General features: G+C 40.5%; 1 protein-coding gene across 1 annotated transcript in view; it reads left to right on the top strand.

Annotated features, from left to right (window-relative positions):
• LOC102199403 (partitioning defective 3 homolog B-like) overlaps positions 1-19566 on the top strand; it is a 213201-nt gene that overhangs the window by 13330 nt on the left and 180305 nt on the right. The window contains exon 2 of the mRNA XM_013913502.1: positions 905-1006. Coding sequence (XP_013768956.1) covers positions 905-1006 — 102 coding nt within the window. The remainder of the gene's footprint in view (positions 1-904; positions 1007-19566) is intronic.

Raw genomic sequence — 19566 nt, 5'->3', positions numbered from 1 at the left:
AGTGGACGAACCGGGATCATTTCCAATATTTAAAACATTTACTGTGAGAACTCTCAATTATTTGGAATCTTGAAGTTGCAGAAGTGATAAATACGTGAGAAATGAAAAGCATTATGATAAAAATATCAAAAAAATTGCAATTTAGAAATGAATTTGGAATAAATGCATAATTATGATTTAGAGAGAACAAAAAACACATTTTTTACAAATGTAAAACAGATGAACATTTTCAGTGCAGTAATAGTGCAAGAAAGATAAAGTTGGTTTAATAAAAAGTACATTTAATACAAATGCACTGGGAACAGAGAAGACTTCAGTTCTCCGAGACTTGGTTTTGGACCTTGGAAACTGAACGCCGCTTCTCCATCTTTAGTTTTGACTGCGTGGGCGTCAATATGACCTTCCTCTGAAGATGGACGAGGAAGATCTCTCTTCTGGATTGACAAGAGAGAAGATTCATCCTAACTTCTGCAGTACAGAGGGCACAACCTGTAACATCTCAGTAATTCAGCTGCGGTTTAATATCAGATTTTGGCAGCCGTCCTGAAACAACTAAAGAAAAACATCCCTAAAGAAACGTAAGAATGCAACACTGATGAACTCCACATCATTTCTGTGCTCTGTGATGTGTAATTTAACAGCAGTCCGTATCCTTCAGACTGAAGTGTGACTATTTTAGGATTCTGACAGAAAATGTTGGATAGTTTTCCAGCCTGTTGTGGTTAACAGTCCGACAATACCACGACTGAGACTCTGTGATAACTGATGTCATTCCTGATGGGGGGAAACAAAACAAGTGTTCTGTTAGAAATGTGTGCAGGTGTTAAAAAACAATTGTAGGTAAATTGATCATGTGGTGATAAGTCTGTTCACAACTCGCTGATTTTTGTGTCCTTTGTTGTAGGAAGGAGATTTCTTCATTCGGACGCACCATGTTGAATACTGTGACGGGGGGATTCTAGACCCCGACGACATACTCAGCGATCTGGTGGAAGACAAAGACAAGGTAAGTGCATCCTCTGCAGAATATATTCTATTGTTTCTTTTTAAGTATGATTATGGGATTATACAGATTGGTGTATGTTTTTATGGAACAGCTGACTGGTTTGAGTTTTTTATTTGATTTTAACCAAAAACCCTGCTTCTTAATTAATAACTCTGAAAACAATATGTGTTAGTTAGTTTTAACTGGAATAGCCTGTTTCCTGACGGACCAGCACAGCAGATTACACTGGCATGTGCAACTGACCACCCCAGACACGCACCAGGCAGCTATTGTTCTGTGCACAGTTACAAAATCGCAGTATTTACTTTGGCTCATAAATATTTGCCACAATTTTTGTACATCTGCTTCTGTACACCACCGCTGTGCATTTAAAAATAAAATCCAATGTAATGCTATACTTCTTCTCTTGAGCTTCTCTCCACGCCTTCAGTTGCTGCTGTGAATTCAGTTTTCCCTTCAGGAACTAAAAAGTCTGCTCGGTCAGGTCCAGATCAGGTGGTCTTGTGTCATTTCACTGCCTTCAGAAACTCTTGGGTGTCGTTTGCTTTGGGCTCTCATCCATTTGCACTGTGAAGCGCTGTGCGATCAGCTGTGTCTATCAGCAGTCAAACATTAATAACACTAGTGGCACGGTTGCACTGGCAGGCCATAACAAACGATTTTGCAGGATTGCACAGACAGGTTTTAAATGTTTTCTGCCAAAGTCTGGCTTTCTTCTTGTTGTGTGTAACCAGTGGTTTGCACTTTGTGTTAAACTGTCTCTATTTCCATTCATGAAGGTGCCTCTTGAATACAGACTGCCACCTCATTGAGAGTGTTCTTGACTTGGTTAGAGGTCGGTAAAGGCTTTTTCTTTCATAAAGGAAGCCTTCTGAAATCATCATCCACCTTAGTTGTGGTAATCTGGCCTCACCATAAAACTGCACCAGTAAGCTGTCGAATCACTTTTGACCCTCTGAAACGAGCAGTTTCAAAACAGTTAATACTTTTATACCTGAAAGTCTGCACCGCAATTTGTTTTTTGGAAATGTACAGAGGTGTCATTGTCCAACCTGCCTTTGGGTCGACCGTCTGTATCCCTAAAGCTATAGGACACACTTTGGTTTGCGCAGTGCAACAGTGCATGACAGTCCCGTGTATTTCTCTTCGCTCTTTGGTTTGATGCTAGCTCACGCGGAGCGCGAGCGTGTGCCAAATGCAAAAGCAAGTAAAAGAATGCTGACTGCAGTTGATACAACAGTTTTATGCTGATTACGCAGAGAAGTGAGCACATGATACTGTGTGTCTGCTCAAAAGTGTTACAAAGGCTGAAGTAGAGATCTTTGTCTTGTATATTGTGTGCCATTGTATGTGTGTGCAGAGTATTGAGCTGCAGTGGCATATAAGCCACTCCCTTGATACAATAATGCCTCTTAAGCAAAACTCAGAGGTAAAGGTTTTAACTCGCCTTCAGCGTCAGGCAGCATCATTAGTAATTCACGTTTGGAGACTTGAGGCAAACGTAATCCATATATTCCTGTTTATTCTTATTTTTCCCCTGAAGAATGTCATTTGTCATTTAACCCCTTTGGAAACTGACGTTTTTCATACTTTTTTAAAAGATCTGGCATTATACAATGTGATCAGTCCCATCCCCTAGAGTAAGGGCTGTTTGATGATTGCTCGGAGCCTTAAATGAATCCGGAGCCCTTCTCTTGGTGGCTCCGCACATTAAAACAGTGTCAACATGTTTTAATGAGCTTGTGTCCTATGGATAACTGAATTTTTCATTTAGGTCACTGCTAAAAAAGTTGAAGAACCTGCTGGCTAGAAATTGTACAGATACAGTGTGTTTCCCTGTCCTTGGATCATACTGTATGCCTTTAAGCACGTATAAATACTGCAGGATTTGTTGGAAATTCACTGAACTAATTAAGAACAAAGTTGCTGTAGTTAGCAATTTCTCTCGAGGCTGTAAGAATCTGTGGGAAGAACTGCTGTTTGTTAAGACTCGGGCCTTTGTGCCTCTGTTCATGTCAAAATAATCACTTATTTTACATTTAAAAGGATAGTTTTGTTTTTGAGAATCTAGCTAAAGGTTTTTGGCTTGATTGGTCAGTGTGCGTGCCGACAGCTTTGGTGCATGGTTACGTGCATGAAGTGGCCCAAGACTGACCTGAAGAAATGTTACTCGTGACTGTGTCTGTTGCTAAGAATTGATATTCACACCTGACATTTTAGAATTTCATAAAGCCTGGATTGTTCCTCCACGCTGAGTGAAACGTCGTGATGAGCTCTTGTGTGAAAACTGTGCAGTTACATGACACACAGAGCCGCAGTGCACGGCCGCAATGACAGGAGCAATAAAAGAGTCCGTAAAGCAGCAACTGACCGAGAAGATTATTGTTCTGAGAGCCTGTTGCCATGGTTTTGGTGAGATTTGCAGAGCATCATGCACTGGTCCTGCTTTTGGCTGCTTGTTTGTGATGCTTAATGTGCCGGTGTCACAGTGTAGAGTTTCTGCGAAGATTAGTTCCTCTACGTTAGAAACAGTTGTGATGGTGTGTCTTTGATTTTGTCTGGACTTTAGCTCCCGAGACTGAATTATTTGGCATTTTTTGTTTTGTTTAGATTTTTTTTCTTTCACGTGTTTAGCCTTTTTGCGTTGACTTGTAACATTAAGATCTTTGAATTCTGTTTCCTGAGAGAGCTCAGGGTTATAGCAGTTTCAGTGTTGTCTTTCATTCTGCAGTTAGAGAGAAGCATTGAGTTAATGTTTGATATCAAAATGTGAGTGGAAGGGAAATGATTAGATAAGTGTTTAATCATTTGAATAGCAAGTTGGAGCGAGTCGAGCAGGTTTCTGTGTCAGAGCTGGACTTTTAATGACTGAAAGTAAATGAATGTCTTGGTGACGGCGGTCCCTAAAGATGCACAATACATCTGACGACTGCTGTATTTTTATTCAGCTTTTCCCTCGATGCTCTCTTCTCTCATATTCGCTCAAATAGGATAGCGACGCTTGTAGGTAACAGACTTCGAATGCAGTCAAACTGCCAAAGACATATTTTAGGGCATCAAATACGACAGCGAAACGCATCGAAACGTAAAGTATAAATTTGCGCGATTTCTAGAAAATATATATTTCAGAGCTGGGATGAAAACATTGCAAAACACTAATGCCCCCCAAAAGGCACATACACACAGACACACAAACAAATAAACTGTACAGAATCATACTCGGCGATACACACTCCTGAGCACCAGAGATTGCATATGAAATGAAAGTGTGAGATATTCATTGGATTCTGAAGCGAGGCTGTCATAGTATTACTGAGCTGAGATGAATAAATGGCTCCTAATCCCAGATGAGTGTTTTACTGTAGGCAGACTCAGACTGCCTGGCTTTAGGTTTAAAACCACAAAGAAAAGAAAAGATATTTGAGGTCCGCTGAAGAAAGAGGTCAGGAGTACAGTTTTAAAAAAAGTGGCTGAAATATACTCAGATACTGTTTCCCTCCGTAAATTGCCACCGTATCGTGATCGCAAACGCCTCCGCCGCAGTGATGGCGTCAGGGGTTGATGAATCTGGCTGTAGGATTATGGAGCGTCACCTCTGTGGTGAGAAAGGAGCCTGAGCGAGTGTTTGTGGTCAAGAGGAACTCTCTAGATGTGGTCGGGCTCGCCTCAGCGCACAGCCTTTGACCTGAAACCAGTCTCGCAGAGAGAGCCTGGACTCTGCACCACTCTGCGCTTGGCCCAGTGAGATGTTGGGGTGTTCCCAGCAGATGAAAAGGTTCCTTCTCTGCAGCTTTAGGTTAGGGAACAAGTCCTGGCTGTCGCTTGTGCTCACGTGCTGAGTGACGGTTAAATGGTTAAATGGATCCTGCCTGTTTGGAGTCTCAGGGTGGGGTGTTTGAAGGTGCCTTTACTGTGGGCTCCAGCGTCCTGGATGCTGGACAGACCTGGCGTACCCAAACTTGTGGCGTGTGTATGTTTGGAGGCCCCAGTTTGTGAGATCTTTAATTTCCACATCCAGCTCAGCTTTGAAAGCGTTCTACACTTTTCTGTGGCCACATGGTGGTTGGTGCCTAACGTGGCAGTAATCTCTGAACCAGGAAGTGGACAGAAGAGGTGAAGGGAGCTGGGAACTGAAGGAGTTGAGCTTGTTTGGCTTGTGGGACTGTTACTCGAACCTCATGTTCAAGAAAAACAGTTTCTCTCTGTGAGGACTTTGGATCCTGTTAGTCTCACAGGATTTTTATGTAAAATAGAAGCTGAGTTAAAAAAAAACAATAAAATTTAAAGTTGGCACATCTGTCCAGCTTTTAAGGCTCAGTCTGCTAGCATGCTACAACTGAGTGTAATTCATTTAGCATTATTTTCCTCCCAGTCCAGGTATCTGGAAATAAAACGCCTGATGGTATTTATCTGGCTTAATTAGGTGTAGTGAACCATCACAGTTTTATGACAAAACAAACACCGTATATGAAACATTGTAGGAGGAATATAGAGTCTGTCTAATTTAGAAAAGGAAACTCAGCCTACAAGTTAATGCTGCTGCTGTGTTTGGATACAGATGACACGTTATCTTTGCATTAACATAGAAAATATTTTACTGTTGTATTTTTTCATTATTCTACAGCTTGATAGGGAACAGTCTCGTTTACACGGCGCTCCCCCAGGATCCACCTCTTAGGAAAATTATACTATACCAGATAAAATAAATGATGTGGGCTGTTGTGCATTGTTGGTAAATGCACCTTTAGTCCCCCATCCAACACCCTCTCACTCCAGCCTTTTTTCTCCATTACCCTAATGCCTCCCCTGCACGTTGTTTTTCAAGCACACTCACAGCTTTGTGCCAAAGGAAATGAAAAGTAAGCAGAAAATATGGATTCCCATCAGCATTTTCTATGTTGCTGGAAGTGTAATTCCTAATGTATTTTTTCCATCTCGGAGGTATGCAGAAACAGTCTTACATGGCCTAGGGTGTGTTTAAAAGGTTAGCTGGTAATGGATGGATGGGGGAGAAACACTGTTGCCTCATATGATATTGATGTTTGTTCTGGGACATTAATGTCACGTACACGTGGTGAATGCACACACACTCTACATTTAGCTTCCCTGACAAATAAGATTTAAGATCAGAGAAACCACTCCCCACACCCTGAAACACACATCCTATCATGCTTATTATTGTGTCTTTTGTAATGGATCCCCATTCAAACCCCCTCATGAGCGTGTACCCTTTTACCCTATCAAAACAGAAAGGAGGATATTTATTACATAGACGACTAGCACTCTAAATATCTGCAGATGTTATAACACAGCATGTCGTATAATTTTGCAAGCTGATAAATCGACTGCTTGCGTTCATAACATATGCACATATATGAAGGGCGCTTAGTTAATATATGTTGACTGTCAGTGTAGACTGATATATGTGTCAGCGTACTGCAATTTACCAATGAGGCCGTAGCCTCATCAAATATAACTCTCAGTCTGGCTGCTGGTTGATATCTGAGGTCCTAAGGAAAGAAGAGGTTTATGGCCATTCCACCCTTCTCAAGGACTGCGGGATACACCTGTCAATGCTCACACAAGACAACTCGCCAGTGATCACTATATAATGGTGAATGTCTGGCTGCATAAAGAAAATGACATCTGAGTCATCTATAGTGGACAGGAAGGACATTTTATGACTTGTATAACCTTTTGAAGGACTAAGAAGAGCATTTATGCACACAACCTAAAGACATATGGACACAGCCTGGCATTAATCTGTATTTAGCACTTCTAGATGAACCGTTATACTAGGGGTGGGCGATATAAACGATATACGATAGAAACTATATAAATTTGGCCAACGATGGAGATTTTGACTATACCGCTCTATCGCGATAGCGCATGTTGATGATGTCATCAAGCTGCGCCTGTTTTGGTCGAAAGCATCGCAGCGGCTAAAAAATCTGCAAATTATGGCGGGTGACAGTCACAGCAAAGAGATGAAGCACTTTGAAATATGGGGAAAGCCAAAAACTGCGCTTCCTCCACTTCCGTAACATTGATTCATTAATGTTGAATTCTCCCGCAGCTGTTCTGTTCCCGTGTTGTTGCAGTATATTAATGACTAACCTCATATTGTAGATGAATGATCTCAGTTTGTTCTCCTGACTGAAGTTTGGCCCGTGTACAGCATCCTGCTATGCGATTGCATTTGTCCCTGACCACCAGAATCCCTCACGTTAACTTTTATCGAGTGGAAAAAAGTTAGCATTCATCCTCCAGCTTCACTGTGCTAATGTTATGCTAACATAGCTGTGTCGCTAGCAATCACGTAGCACAACATTATATACCAGCTAGTCCAACTTCAGTAACCCTGCAAATGCCACTGCTGTTTAGTTTTCTGTCTTCGTTTATGTTGGAAGTGGTAGCAGAGCTGTACGTTTGAATTAGTTTCAAAAATCTCTCAGTCAGAACATGGTATATCATGTTTAGGTGGAAACTAGCGAGTTAACTTCCTGTTAACTTCTAACTCCGTTAAATTTAATAAATTCTGTTTTCATGGATGCCTGGATGTTAAACTTAATTGTTACACCTGGTAAAGCAGCAACGCTGATCATTTTATTAAAGATGAAAGAATTTGGACCGTTTTTAACTCTGTGTTCGTTTGACTTTGGGACCTGAAGCAGCCGTAATGCTCTAAAAATCCATCAAAACATTTTTTAACAGATTTCTGCACTCCAAAATCGGTTTGAGGTCAGTAAACACAACCAGAAATCATACATAAGGCACACTCGATTTTTGAGAAAATTAAAGGATTTTAAGTGCGCCTTATAGTGCGGAAAATGCGTTATACAGAAGAAAAGAATATATCGCGATATATATCGTTACCGCACATGCTTCAAATTATATCGCGATATGGATTTTAGGCCATATCGCCCAGCCCTACGTTGTACCACGATGTGGACCAGCTGGAGTCAGTTAAACCTGGAGGCTTGCTTTCCAGTTTGGCGCTACAGTGTCGTCATGCTGGATGACAAAGACTTGGACCTGTAAACAAGTTGCATTCATTGTTTGAAGGTCATGTTATATAAAAGTATTCATCTCACGTTTGCACATAGAAATGAGAGGAGCGGATACAGGCTAAGGATTCACTTGGCTTCATCATGCTAAACCTCTTTTCTGTTGTATTTTATATATACTGATTTAGTATAGCTAGAAAGATTACATTTTTCAGAATAAACTGTGTTATTTCCTGAAGACTTTAAATGATTAGGCTGTAAAAAAACATAAAAATGGTGCCCAGTAAATGACACTTGTGCATTTACTGGGCACAAGCGTCTGAAAGCAATAATCGGCAATGCTTTCTTTAGTGGAAGGTCAATATTATTCTCACCAGCAGCCAGTTTATGTGGGGGGCTGAGGGGGCAAAGGTTGCATAAGCACTGTTTTTGTGTGTGTAGTTGGCCTTTTGGTTCATTCACTTAACCTTCGAAAGCTGACATCAGACTTGGACAGAGAAATATATTTGAACTCTGCTTTCCTCACAGATGTGTTGATAAATATGATTAGGACGGGCTGGAAGTGATAGAAGAAAGGTCCACTTTAGCTTTAACACTTCATCCAGTTCAGTAATGATATTCCACATATCCAAGATCATTTGCTAGGTGTGGTACCAGTACAGATACCTTTACCAGATATATTAGAAATGTGTTTTCACTAGTTAAGAACATCTAACCAATCTATAATCAAAGCAAATGTCAATGTGAAACACATTTGTTGAGTAGAAAAGGCTTTCCTTAGACGACCTGGGGTCAAGCCCGGCAGCCCTGCTGGCTCGAGATAACAGAGCAGCCACTCGCAGACCAAATCTGATGAGCAATATCTCTCTGCTGTAAATGGAGGCTTTTTAGAGAAGGGCACAGAGAGGTGACACTTGAAACCCAGATGCTGAATATCCTAAAAAGTAAAACTGGTCTTAAAACCAGAACAAATAAATCACAGAAATGGGGAATTAATTCTTCAATAAATTCAAATTAAAAGTTAGTGGAGAAACAATTCCTGCAAGACTTCCTGCTGCTGGCATAGTTACAAAAATCATCATTAATTAGTGCCTAACACAATAATAATGGGATCATTAAGCTGAAGACAGAGGTGCAATGTGAACAATGAGGTTTGTTGCACGTCTGTCTGCTTGTTTTAAGCATCAAGTTTTTGTTGCGGTGTATGGGATTAAAAGGCTGTCTGGACTGCGTCAGCGTCCGCCCACACAAATAACGGCTTCTCACTGTGTCATATCACACTGCACATTTTTTTAATCCCTCTCAAGTCTGTTTTGATCGGGGTCACGGTTTAATTAATGTTGACACGTCGACCAACACGACACGCAAAGAGAAATTCACAAAACTACCTTAACGACACGATTCCAGGCAAATGCTGCCAGACTGTCTGGTGTCTATTGTCTTCATTATCTTGTCACAGCAGCACAAGCAGCTATGAATAATCACATTGCAACTACATCATCTTTACCAATCAATGCTTTAACTGTGGCTTTGTCTGTGATTTCAGAAAATGGGGCTGGAAGCCATTTCTGTCAGCACGTATATACTGCAAGGTCTTAATGTTCATGTCGTTTCTGATGAAAACTGTAGAGGAGGATTACAGGGCATTATGCATAATAACCTTTCCAGCAGGGTCATAATTGCCTTATTCTAACTGGCTTGTGTTTTCTTCCTCAAAATGAAAGAGCTAAGCTGACGAGAAGGGGGAAAAGGAGGAGGGGAAAGGGAAAAGAGGGGGAGGCGTGTGCAGCAGTGGGAAAGATGGTGACGGGTTGATGAAGAAGAAAGTCAAACCTGAGATGGTTTTCTACGTACAGATCTTTGTAAATGTAAATTACAAATAATAACAACAGCTGTTAAACATAAACCTCTGAGTCCATCTGATTATCCAGATCGCCTACAATTATTTATCCTTTCTGCTGGTCTACCTCAGAGATGGCTCGGCCCATTACTCACTGCAGGCTGCAGAGACACACAGATGTATGATGCGATAGATAACCTGGAGTTTCCTGATGTGAGGAGAAACACAACTGCTTGTGAACTTTTTGAACCACGCTCAGCATTAAGGAGCCCCACAGCTAATTGCCTTTTGAAAGTTAGACTAAATGATTTCTAATGATGAACGTCTAAACGATTATATTCCAGCCCCACTGTAAATGCTATTATGAGTCCACACAATCAATGATGACTGCAATCAATCTGTAAATAATGCAGCACATACATTAGCTCGGCCAAATTACTTTTGTGTGTGTGTGTGTACAGCAGCCTCGCGCTATAATTTCTGTCTCGTAGCCGCTAAACGCACATTTTGATCTTAATTGGCTCATTTGTATCAAGAACTTAAGTTTAGCAATTAGAGTTTTAATGTTCTGATATACTATACAAGGGCACTGCGTAAACTGCAGACTGAATAAAAAATGATCACGTTATGGAGAGTCGATGCTGTAGTTGGAGATGGTAGATGTTTTCATGGAAGCGTACAGAAGAAGTACAGCGCAGATCTTCTGGTTCTGCAGCGGCACGATTATAATTACAATCACCTATGAGCACAAATGCCTTGAGCAACATCCTTCAAACATGCTGCTACTAACAAAATCACAACGTGGCGTGCACGTAACACGGGAGACGCATAACAGGAAGTGGCCAGCCCGTCCACCTGTCTGTCACCAGTCTTTCAGCCCTTTGCACCAGTTTGTTAGAATAATCATCCAGCACGGCGCCACACAGAGACCCAGCTGCTTCCCTCGGGGAGGAGTCCCACACTTTTGTTTTAGAATCTGTTACAACTTCTCGTTTCTGATGCTTTTGAGACGCTCAGAGAAAAAGTGATCGTTACTGTCGAGTAAATCTGAAGGACCAAGACTGGTCAAGTTTAGGTCACCAGTCTCATTACACTGAGATTTGTAAAAAGGAATGAAGGAACATTTGTCTCTGGGTAAATTGTGTTGTTTTGCACCGCTACAGTTGCATTTTGCTCCGTTTTTATTGCTCTTTTCTGTGCATAGTGGATGTTGTGTGTATAACTCGGTATTGTTGTCTAGTCATTTTTGTTTCTAATTATTTTTTAGTTGGACTGATTTTGACTGAAACTCACCATTTCAAGTTTTAACCTTAATTTTGAGCAATATGCCGATAACGTTACCTAAGAATCCTCAATATTTCACTTCCTCAGACTCGGACACTTCCTCACTATTTGCTAATTCTAATGAGTTTTGACAGTTGGATGGAACTGCATTAAACTTTGGCCCGATGCACGTGTAGTTTCTTTATTAACTACCATTTGAAGCCCATCTGTATGTCTCAAAGTCTGACTGCTTAATGCCGTTTCTTCCCATCAGCCGGCCAGACATAATATCCACCACTCATGCTTCAGTCTTCATCAGGTAACAGCCCACACAGTGTGTTCTGTGCTCGGGAGCTCTGGTTGTAATCAACATAAAATATTAGAAGTTTGGGCTGGTGGGGGCTAAATGACTCGAGAAGGGCAGGTGCCTTTCGGTTTAATTAAAGGCAGTCATTTTCAGGGGTCCTGAGGATATAACCCCAGGGCTGCATGAGAAAAATTCATTTTAGAATGATCAATCAGACTGAAAGAAACTTTCTTTATATTTCCCCTTCTTCGTGCAGAGTTTCTGTGTTGCACTGAAGCGTGTTAATCAGCTGAAAAACATGGATCCACATTAAAAACAAAAAGTCTTGAACTGTGTGATACCAAAGATGTACCCAGGAAATAAATCGTAGCCAATAATCGGAGTGTAGATCAGGCGTCTTTTGATTTAAACAAATGTTAATAAATGTGATCAGTGCTGCCTGAAGCATGTTTTTATTATAAACTTTGTCTGTGGTCTCAGCAAAGCATCTGTTAGAATGCAGCACACACACACACACACACACACACACACACACACACACATCAAGAGCACTAATGACTAAAAAAATCTTTGACATTGCACTGCTTCATATGTCACAAGCACATCCTGCTTCACTTGATCAAATGCACAGATGGGTAATACAATATCACTTGTTTTGAAATGGTCGGTAATGCCTCATTAGTTTGATTGCTTACAGCCTGTCACACACGATGGGCAGAAACAATAAAAGCAGAGCAGACAAAAAATTAAATGGCTGTTTTAATGTTTTAATTTAATGGTTTAATTTTAATATTGCTCATTTACGACAAGAGTGACGTGATTAGATCGTTTCACTGAGACACAGATACACATGCACGCCGAAGGCTCCGCACGCAGACATACTAATGCGTATATACACACACGCGCGCACACACTTTTCAAAAGCAGTGGAGTGGAATAATGGACAAGTCAACGGAATAGTGGGCGGATTTTATCATTCACACTCTCTTAACCACCAGCCATCTGCTAAATGTATGCATTCTTATCGTTGTGTCTGTGGGTGTGTGTGTGAATGTGTACAAACGCACACGTGTGCACACGAGAGGCCGGATCAAACACTTTACTCGACGGTGCCGTCCAGTTCAAACACAACCGTTGCAGTTACAAATCAATGGGTAAAATAGTACAATAGCCATGTGACTGTGTTGTGTGATTTAAAGCCAGGCCCTGTTTGCAGTACTTGAGAGGTTAATACTCGTGCAAATACTTGTGTGTGCTGTTGATTCTGCACTTTCTTTGCAGTGATTTTAGCTTAAATTTGATGAAAATAAATTGCAAAGTAATTAAAATAAACTCCAGAGTCTACTACAATAGCTTTAAACTTTACAATAAACTGCTGGCCTCAATTTTTCCCAATTAATGGAAATTTTCCCAGCTAAAGGTCACTCAGGCTTGGCTCATGTATCATTATCTCTCTGTTACATTGAGAGGTTGCTCATTATGACAGGATAAAGAGGAGTTGGACAGTTGGATTTCCTTATAATGAACCTACATGCTTCCTCTCACATGTCTACTTTTTCCCAGCTCTTTGTGCTGCTTTTCAGCCTCTCCACAATTTGTCCTCATCATTTTTCTCTTTCACTCTTACTCTGCCCAACACTACCTGTCAATATATGGTGTGGTCTCGATGATACAGATTTTATCTCTGTTATTTCTCTAATGCTTATTATTCTTTACCCTGTCCTGATTTTTCTAGCAGTATTTATGGAGCTTTGGTCCCCTCCCTTTCCTCTCACTCCCTTCCCTTCGCCCCTTACCTCTTTCTTTCCTCTAATGAATCCAATCATTTTTAAGTCACACCTTAGTGTGCTAGCATGTATGTGTGTGTGGACCCTTCATTTGTCAGAGGCACAGATTGGATCCAGGCCTGATACATATGTTGACCCTTAGCCAGGAACCAAGGGGGTTAATTGAGTAATGGTATTTGAGAGAGACGGAAAAATAGAGCGAGACTAGTGGGAAGGAGGACGAGAAATAGACAGCTAGAAAGAGGGGATTAGGAGAGTGACAGTGAGACAGATAGGTGCAATTTGTAAGAGCATATGAATGAGAAGCAGACGGCTGAAGGAGGAGAAAGGGGTTAATTGTTAGAAGTGAATAAAAGGGAGGCAGAGGGAGGCTGGTAATTAAAGAACTGTGGAGGAGAAAGTGAAATAAAGACAAATGTGGGGTTAATGGTAACCGTGTGTGAGGTGGGCATGAGGTGACAGCAGGGGGCATCTTATCGGCAGGGTATGGAGGGTTGATTTTAAGTGATGGTGAAAGCATTAACAGAGCGATTGAAATGAAACAAGGCAGAGGGTTCAATTATTATGAGAATAAACAATGAAGCCTGAAGTCTTCATGGACCTCGGCTCTTAATTAACAAAACACAGCGACACCTGGGACCCGCCTACAATAGACGGGCACATGGTACGGCATCAAATTGTGTGTGTTATGAAGTCTACCTCATTATGGATTCATTGTGATGATGAATTATCTTAATGAAGTGCCTGAATGTGGGTTTCTGAGAGATGGACTGGCTAAATGACCGAATAAATAAGAAAAGCTGCATCGTCTGATCTCAAGACGGCACTCTGCCTTCTCTCGCCTCTGCTTACTGCTTTGACTTAAGGACACGCAGGGCATCTTATGCTATTTTCCATAAGCTTTAGTTATTAAATCAAACTGCTTGTCTAATAGTTAATGTTTTTCCTTTGGCTTGAACGTATTAAGGAATAGACATGCCAGTGAATTTTTATTAGAAGCATTTAAATGTTGAATTTTAAGACTAAATGAATAAATAGGTTTGGTGGGTTTAATCTTTAATTTTTTCACTTATCTTCAGTCCACTCCTTTTACCTGACCACGTAACACTGGCTTACAGTATATCACTGAAGCATATAAAGGCATCTAAAAGAAGGGATGAACCAGTGTTGTGTCTACATGTAACAAACTTGGCAAAGAACCAGTTTTAACTTGTGCCTTTAGGCTCTTTCTTACGAAAAGCCTTCCTCAAAAAAAATATAGTTTGTTTCCATTTCTCTAGTCGAGTCTACCAAAAATACCAACGATAACGCAGTTTGATGGCCGTTTGTGCGCCAAATGCCTGTTGGTTTAAAACTTGACATGAAGTGTGTCCTTACAAACACTGAGATGAACTGTATCTGAAATAAACCGAGAGCTGACTCAGGACCTGAGAGGATCTGCATCACTTACTTCAGTTGATTCATCTACTGTTCACTGAAGCCTCATCAGAAATGGTCTCAGCGGAAGGGAGTCTGCAGCCATCTGTGAAACATGGTGGAGGCTGTGTCAATGATCCCAAACACCACCAATGTAACAAAAACATGCCTCGATAGAAAAACACACCATGGAACACATCAGTCATGGATTGGCCTCCCCAGAGTCTGGACTGGAGGTCTGACCCACTCTGACTCCTGAGAAGCAGCTGTGGGATCATCTTGATAGAGGACTGAACAAAAGGCAGCTAGGCTGCAGTGAAGAACAAAAACTAACTCTCAGGCTTTTTATAATTGTGCAAACTCTGTTTTTGGATTATGCTCTATATTTCCATGTACGCTTTTACCAGTTTCAACAAATTGCTACCCAATTTTCTCAGCAGAATATAAAGAAATAATGGGTGACACAAGTCTTTTGCACAGTACAGTTTAAAAATCTCTTACACGGAGTGTACCTGTCAGTCTCAATTTGTTCACTGTGGTTAGAGCACAACAGTGCAGACAGCATAATTTGCTGCTTGAGCTAATAATTTAAAAGGTTCAGTTCGCAGCCATCCACGCCTTAGGGCTGTTTGAAGATAATGTTTTTAATCTACCTGTGAGATGTCAGGCTCAAGGTGTACCTGCACACCGGGCTGGACTAAATTGGATACTCCTAGACAGGTTTTAGACTACTTTAATAATAAATATTGTTTGCTTTTGAATTAAAAGATTAATAATTCCTTTTATTATTTACAGTTGGTCAAATCAAATATAAAACAGTGCTGTAGTACAATAACTGTATAGTCATGAATTGGCATATTTTACAGAAGCAACATAAATAAAATCAAAGTAATCCTTTGCTCTATAATGTAGCTTATTATATACTTTGATCCTTTCAAATGTAATCTGGGCTTGTTAAAGTTACCTAATCACGTGATCGGATCCATGTTATGGATCACTGCTATCCAGCTCTCCCTACACTTCCTTCAGTGTTGAGATGGATTTGATTTGTGGTCTTATGCACAGACAATATGATCTGTTTAGAGGACTAATGTAATCACTGTGTTCTCTATGAGCTCCACTCGTCACCTCAATCACAGAGATGTTGGAAGGACCACCTATCACGTCAGCCCTTTTAGAAGGAAAAGCAGTCAGTGTGAGGTGTTGTGATCACACACACACACACACACACACACACACACACACACACACACTGCTCTGCAGAGCTAACAGCAGTTCACAGAAAGATTTAAATACGTTGAGAGAGTAATATACCGGGTGGTGAGAGCTTTATGAAGAGCGAACCTGTCCCTGAATGTTTGAGTGATGTTAACAGGCTCATTTAATACCCTAACCTCTCACACGCTCACATGCATTCATGCACACACGTGCACACTGACACACACATCATCAGCTCCCTGAGTAGGCGGCACATAATTTTCGTCACTCACCTCAAGTAGGTGGAGGTAAGACAGGATGATGGAGCAGCGGCAGAAGGAAATAAAGGAGTAACTGTCATCAGCATGAGAAACACATCCAAAGCTTATGAGAGGTCAGAGGTATTAACGCCGACTTTTTCTCGGCTTTTGCAAGTTGAAATTAATTGAATTTTCGTGCTCATTAGTTGTTTTACATTCCTTGTTCAGATAAGTACGTTGAAGTATTAATTTCAGTGTCAAAAACATCTAATGCACAGTCCCCCACCTCTGCTTTCTTGAAGATCTAGCCTATTGGACCAGCTTCTTGTAGTTAATCCCAGCTCTGTTGCCAAGCACAAGATAATGTTGAATATTTTTAAATAAAGAATGATGACATGGAACATCTTTATTTTTGGCTGACGGCACTGAGCAGATGCTGCAGAGAAGATCTGGTCATCTTGCATGCTGTTGCTATGAGACTGGTCACACATATTTGCAACCTGTGCTTGCTGCTAAAATTGTGCCCGACGCTGAATCTCACATTGTCAGATGCATCCAATAGACCCACAATCCAATGGGAAAAATGAACAAATCACTGCTCTGTGAACTTGGCCACTGCGAGTAAGGTCTTGTAAACGGTGAGGTTCTACATGAGGTGCCTTTGTTGGGAGTCTAAAGCTTTTAACAAGGAAATTTTCTAAAACCTTTGTCGAGTTGAGAGAAACACTGGAAAACTATTTTAAAGGAAGCAAAATATCTTTGTTAAGTTTAGCATAAATTGCTCTTGAGTGCTGGATTATTAGCAAATGTCCTTGACAGCAAATTGATAGCAGATGAAGCTGGGTTTTTATCGTGTGTATACAAAGAAGTCTAGCTTTCAACCTTTAAACAAACCTTCAAACTTCAATCTTTCTTTTCTTATCGTGGATTAGCTCCGCATGGGAAGAGAAGACAGAGCTGGACTTTGCATAAAATCACTGTTGCGGTAACAATCGAGTTAATGATTTTTATTAACACTGTATTTGTCACGGGTTGCCGGGGCAAGCCGTGTGAATTTAACAAAGGACCCAAGATGCGGATATGCAGTGAAGTGAGAGGGCTTTATTGACACAAAACTCGAGTGATAACAAACAAAAGGAGAGTGTGGCGAGAAACCCAACTTAGACATAAACTACACTGGGAAAACTAAAACCTAAACACCAAACCTGAACACGAGAGAAAGCAACTTGCAGGGAGAATTCACAGGATGACAGCAGGAGATTCACACACACGAAAACGCCAAATAACACAGACGAACCAGCAACGAGGACGAGGTAGCACACACACTATAAATACATACGCCAGGAATCGGGGGATGGGAAACAGGAAGGGAACACACCTGGAAGACATAACAGCTGACGAGGCAGGGGAAACGTAAATAGAACACACTGACATAAGACAGAGACCTTCACAATAAAACAGGAACTTACACATGCAAGGACACGGACTAAGAAACGCGGACTTAACACAGGAATACATGGGCAGAACCGAATAAACACTAAACAGAGGAAGAACAGAGCCAAAATCACAAAACGCTGGGTCAAAAGGACCCAGGATCATGACAGTATTGCACAGTTGTTTTATTAAGAGTCAACATGTAAAGTTATTTTCTCTGTGCAGTATAGAAAACATAAGTGCACGATGCTAAAGTGGACAAAGAGAAACTTTGCAGCAGTGTGACTGTCAGCTCAATAACCAGCACAGGTATATCACGTATATATGGTCAGCTGACTTTGGTATGTGAAGCTTTGAGTGTGACTGTATCAGAAATTGCATTTTACATGAGCCCGGATTATGCTCTTCTTAGACAGTTTACCTTTTGCTGTGTATTTATATTTGTTTCACACTAATAACATTAGGAGTAACATTAGACTTTGGTCCCATCAAACTCCTGCTGAGCCAACCTGTCAATTGGTTGAAGAGCAGTTGACCCAGGATTATCTCGACTATTTGTTTGTCCGTCTCTGTGGTTTGGCAAAACAAAAAACTATTGAAAGGAGTTAAAACATTGAATGGGATGGCGTTGTCTTCAGAATCAGACTCAGAATACTTTATTACTCCCTAAGAAAATGATGTGGGTTACAGTTGCTCCAAGACAGTAACAGTAACAGACTAAACTGTGTAAACAATACAATATGTTACAGATTTACAATAATGCACTAATATATACAAATACTCCTGCAAGTCTTTTACTAGTCTTCAAACTGGTCGCAGTTTTGCAACAATGAACAGGTGCACTTGAGTTAATGCTCATGGTCTAACAGCGATAACTGTGAAGCACTTCAGCTCATGTCATCAGTATCATCAGTTTCGCTCTGGCCTGTTAGATACAGGCAGCATATTTATATGTAACTCCATATTGTTTTACATGCAATACACTCCCAGCTTCACATACATCACAGTTTATTAGCTTAAAAAAAGGTGGTACAAATTGATGTGGTGTTTACTACTTTCTATCAGTCAAAAGTAGTAAATCCTCCAGAGAAAAATAATGTATGGTACTTTAAAATGTACATATATGACCGACATTGTTAGAATTACAGCTAATCAGCGTATCATTGTTTTTGTGTCTGCCGGCAGTCAGAGATGATTATTTTGACAATATGTGATGATTTGATATTCATTCGATTGTTTGCTGTTGTTGTTCAGCATCATCAACGACACCCAGAAAAAATTACCAAAAACAATCCATGTAAAACATTTTGTGATAGTTTGATTGTCACAACTGGACCAATAGGGACGCTCTTTCATTCTGCTTTAGGGTGGGTCAAATAACCTTTATGTCATTCATGTGAAATGTTGACTGGAACTGATGAAAGCAATGACAGACATATGAAGGACCACACCATCAGTCCTACATTATATAGTACGATATAGCAACTCTCCAGCAAAACACGTCAAAGGGGTTTTAACAAGTTCAACAAAGTTAAAGTCGTTTGTGTTTGAAATGTACAAAATAAAAGAATACGAGCAGTCTGTCAGTTTGCATATGTTTGAAGAAAGCATCATTAACATAAATCATTACATCTCATTTTCCACTTTGAGATGTATGGAAGCCCATTTCCGCCACTAAAAAAAAAAAGGATCCATAACTCAAAATTTCGAGTTATCTCGAAATTTTGAGTTTCTTTCTCGAAATTTCGACATATTAACTCAAAATTTTGATTTATTAACTCGAAATTTCGAGATAATAACTCGAAATTTCGAGATAATAACTCGAAATTTCGAGTTATGGATACTAGCTTTTTTTTGTTTTTATTTAGTGGCAGAAATGGGCTTCCATAGAGATGGCTAAAATGTGTACGAGCAGGTTTAGATCTACTCTGTAATTCTTGTGTGTTTTTTCTGTGTGTATCTGCATCAGTATATGTGCGCACGGCACAGATCACGGTTCAGGGCTGTCAGCTTCCAGTGATTACCTCTTAGAGTTTTGACCTACAAATC

This window comes from Pundamilia nyererei, unplaced genomic scaffold (genome assembly GCF_000239375.1).
Source record: "Pundamilia nyererei isolate P.nyererei 1_Seehausen unplaced genomic scaffold, PunNye1.0 scaffold00135, whole genome shotgun sequence".
NCBI classification, from domain to species: domain Eukaryota; kingdom Metazoa; phylum Chordata; class Actinopteri; order Cichliformes; family Cichlidae; genus Pundamilia; species Pundamilia nyererei.
Note: the sequence above shows the minus strand (reverse complement) of the source record. Positions and strands in the feature narration are given on the sequence as shown.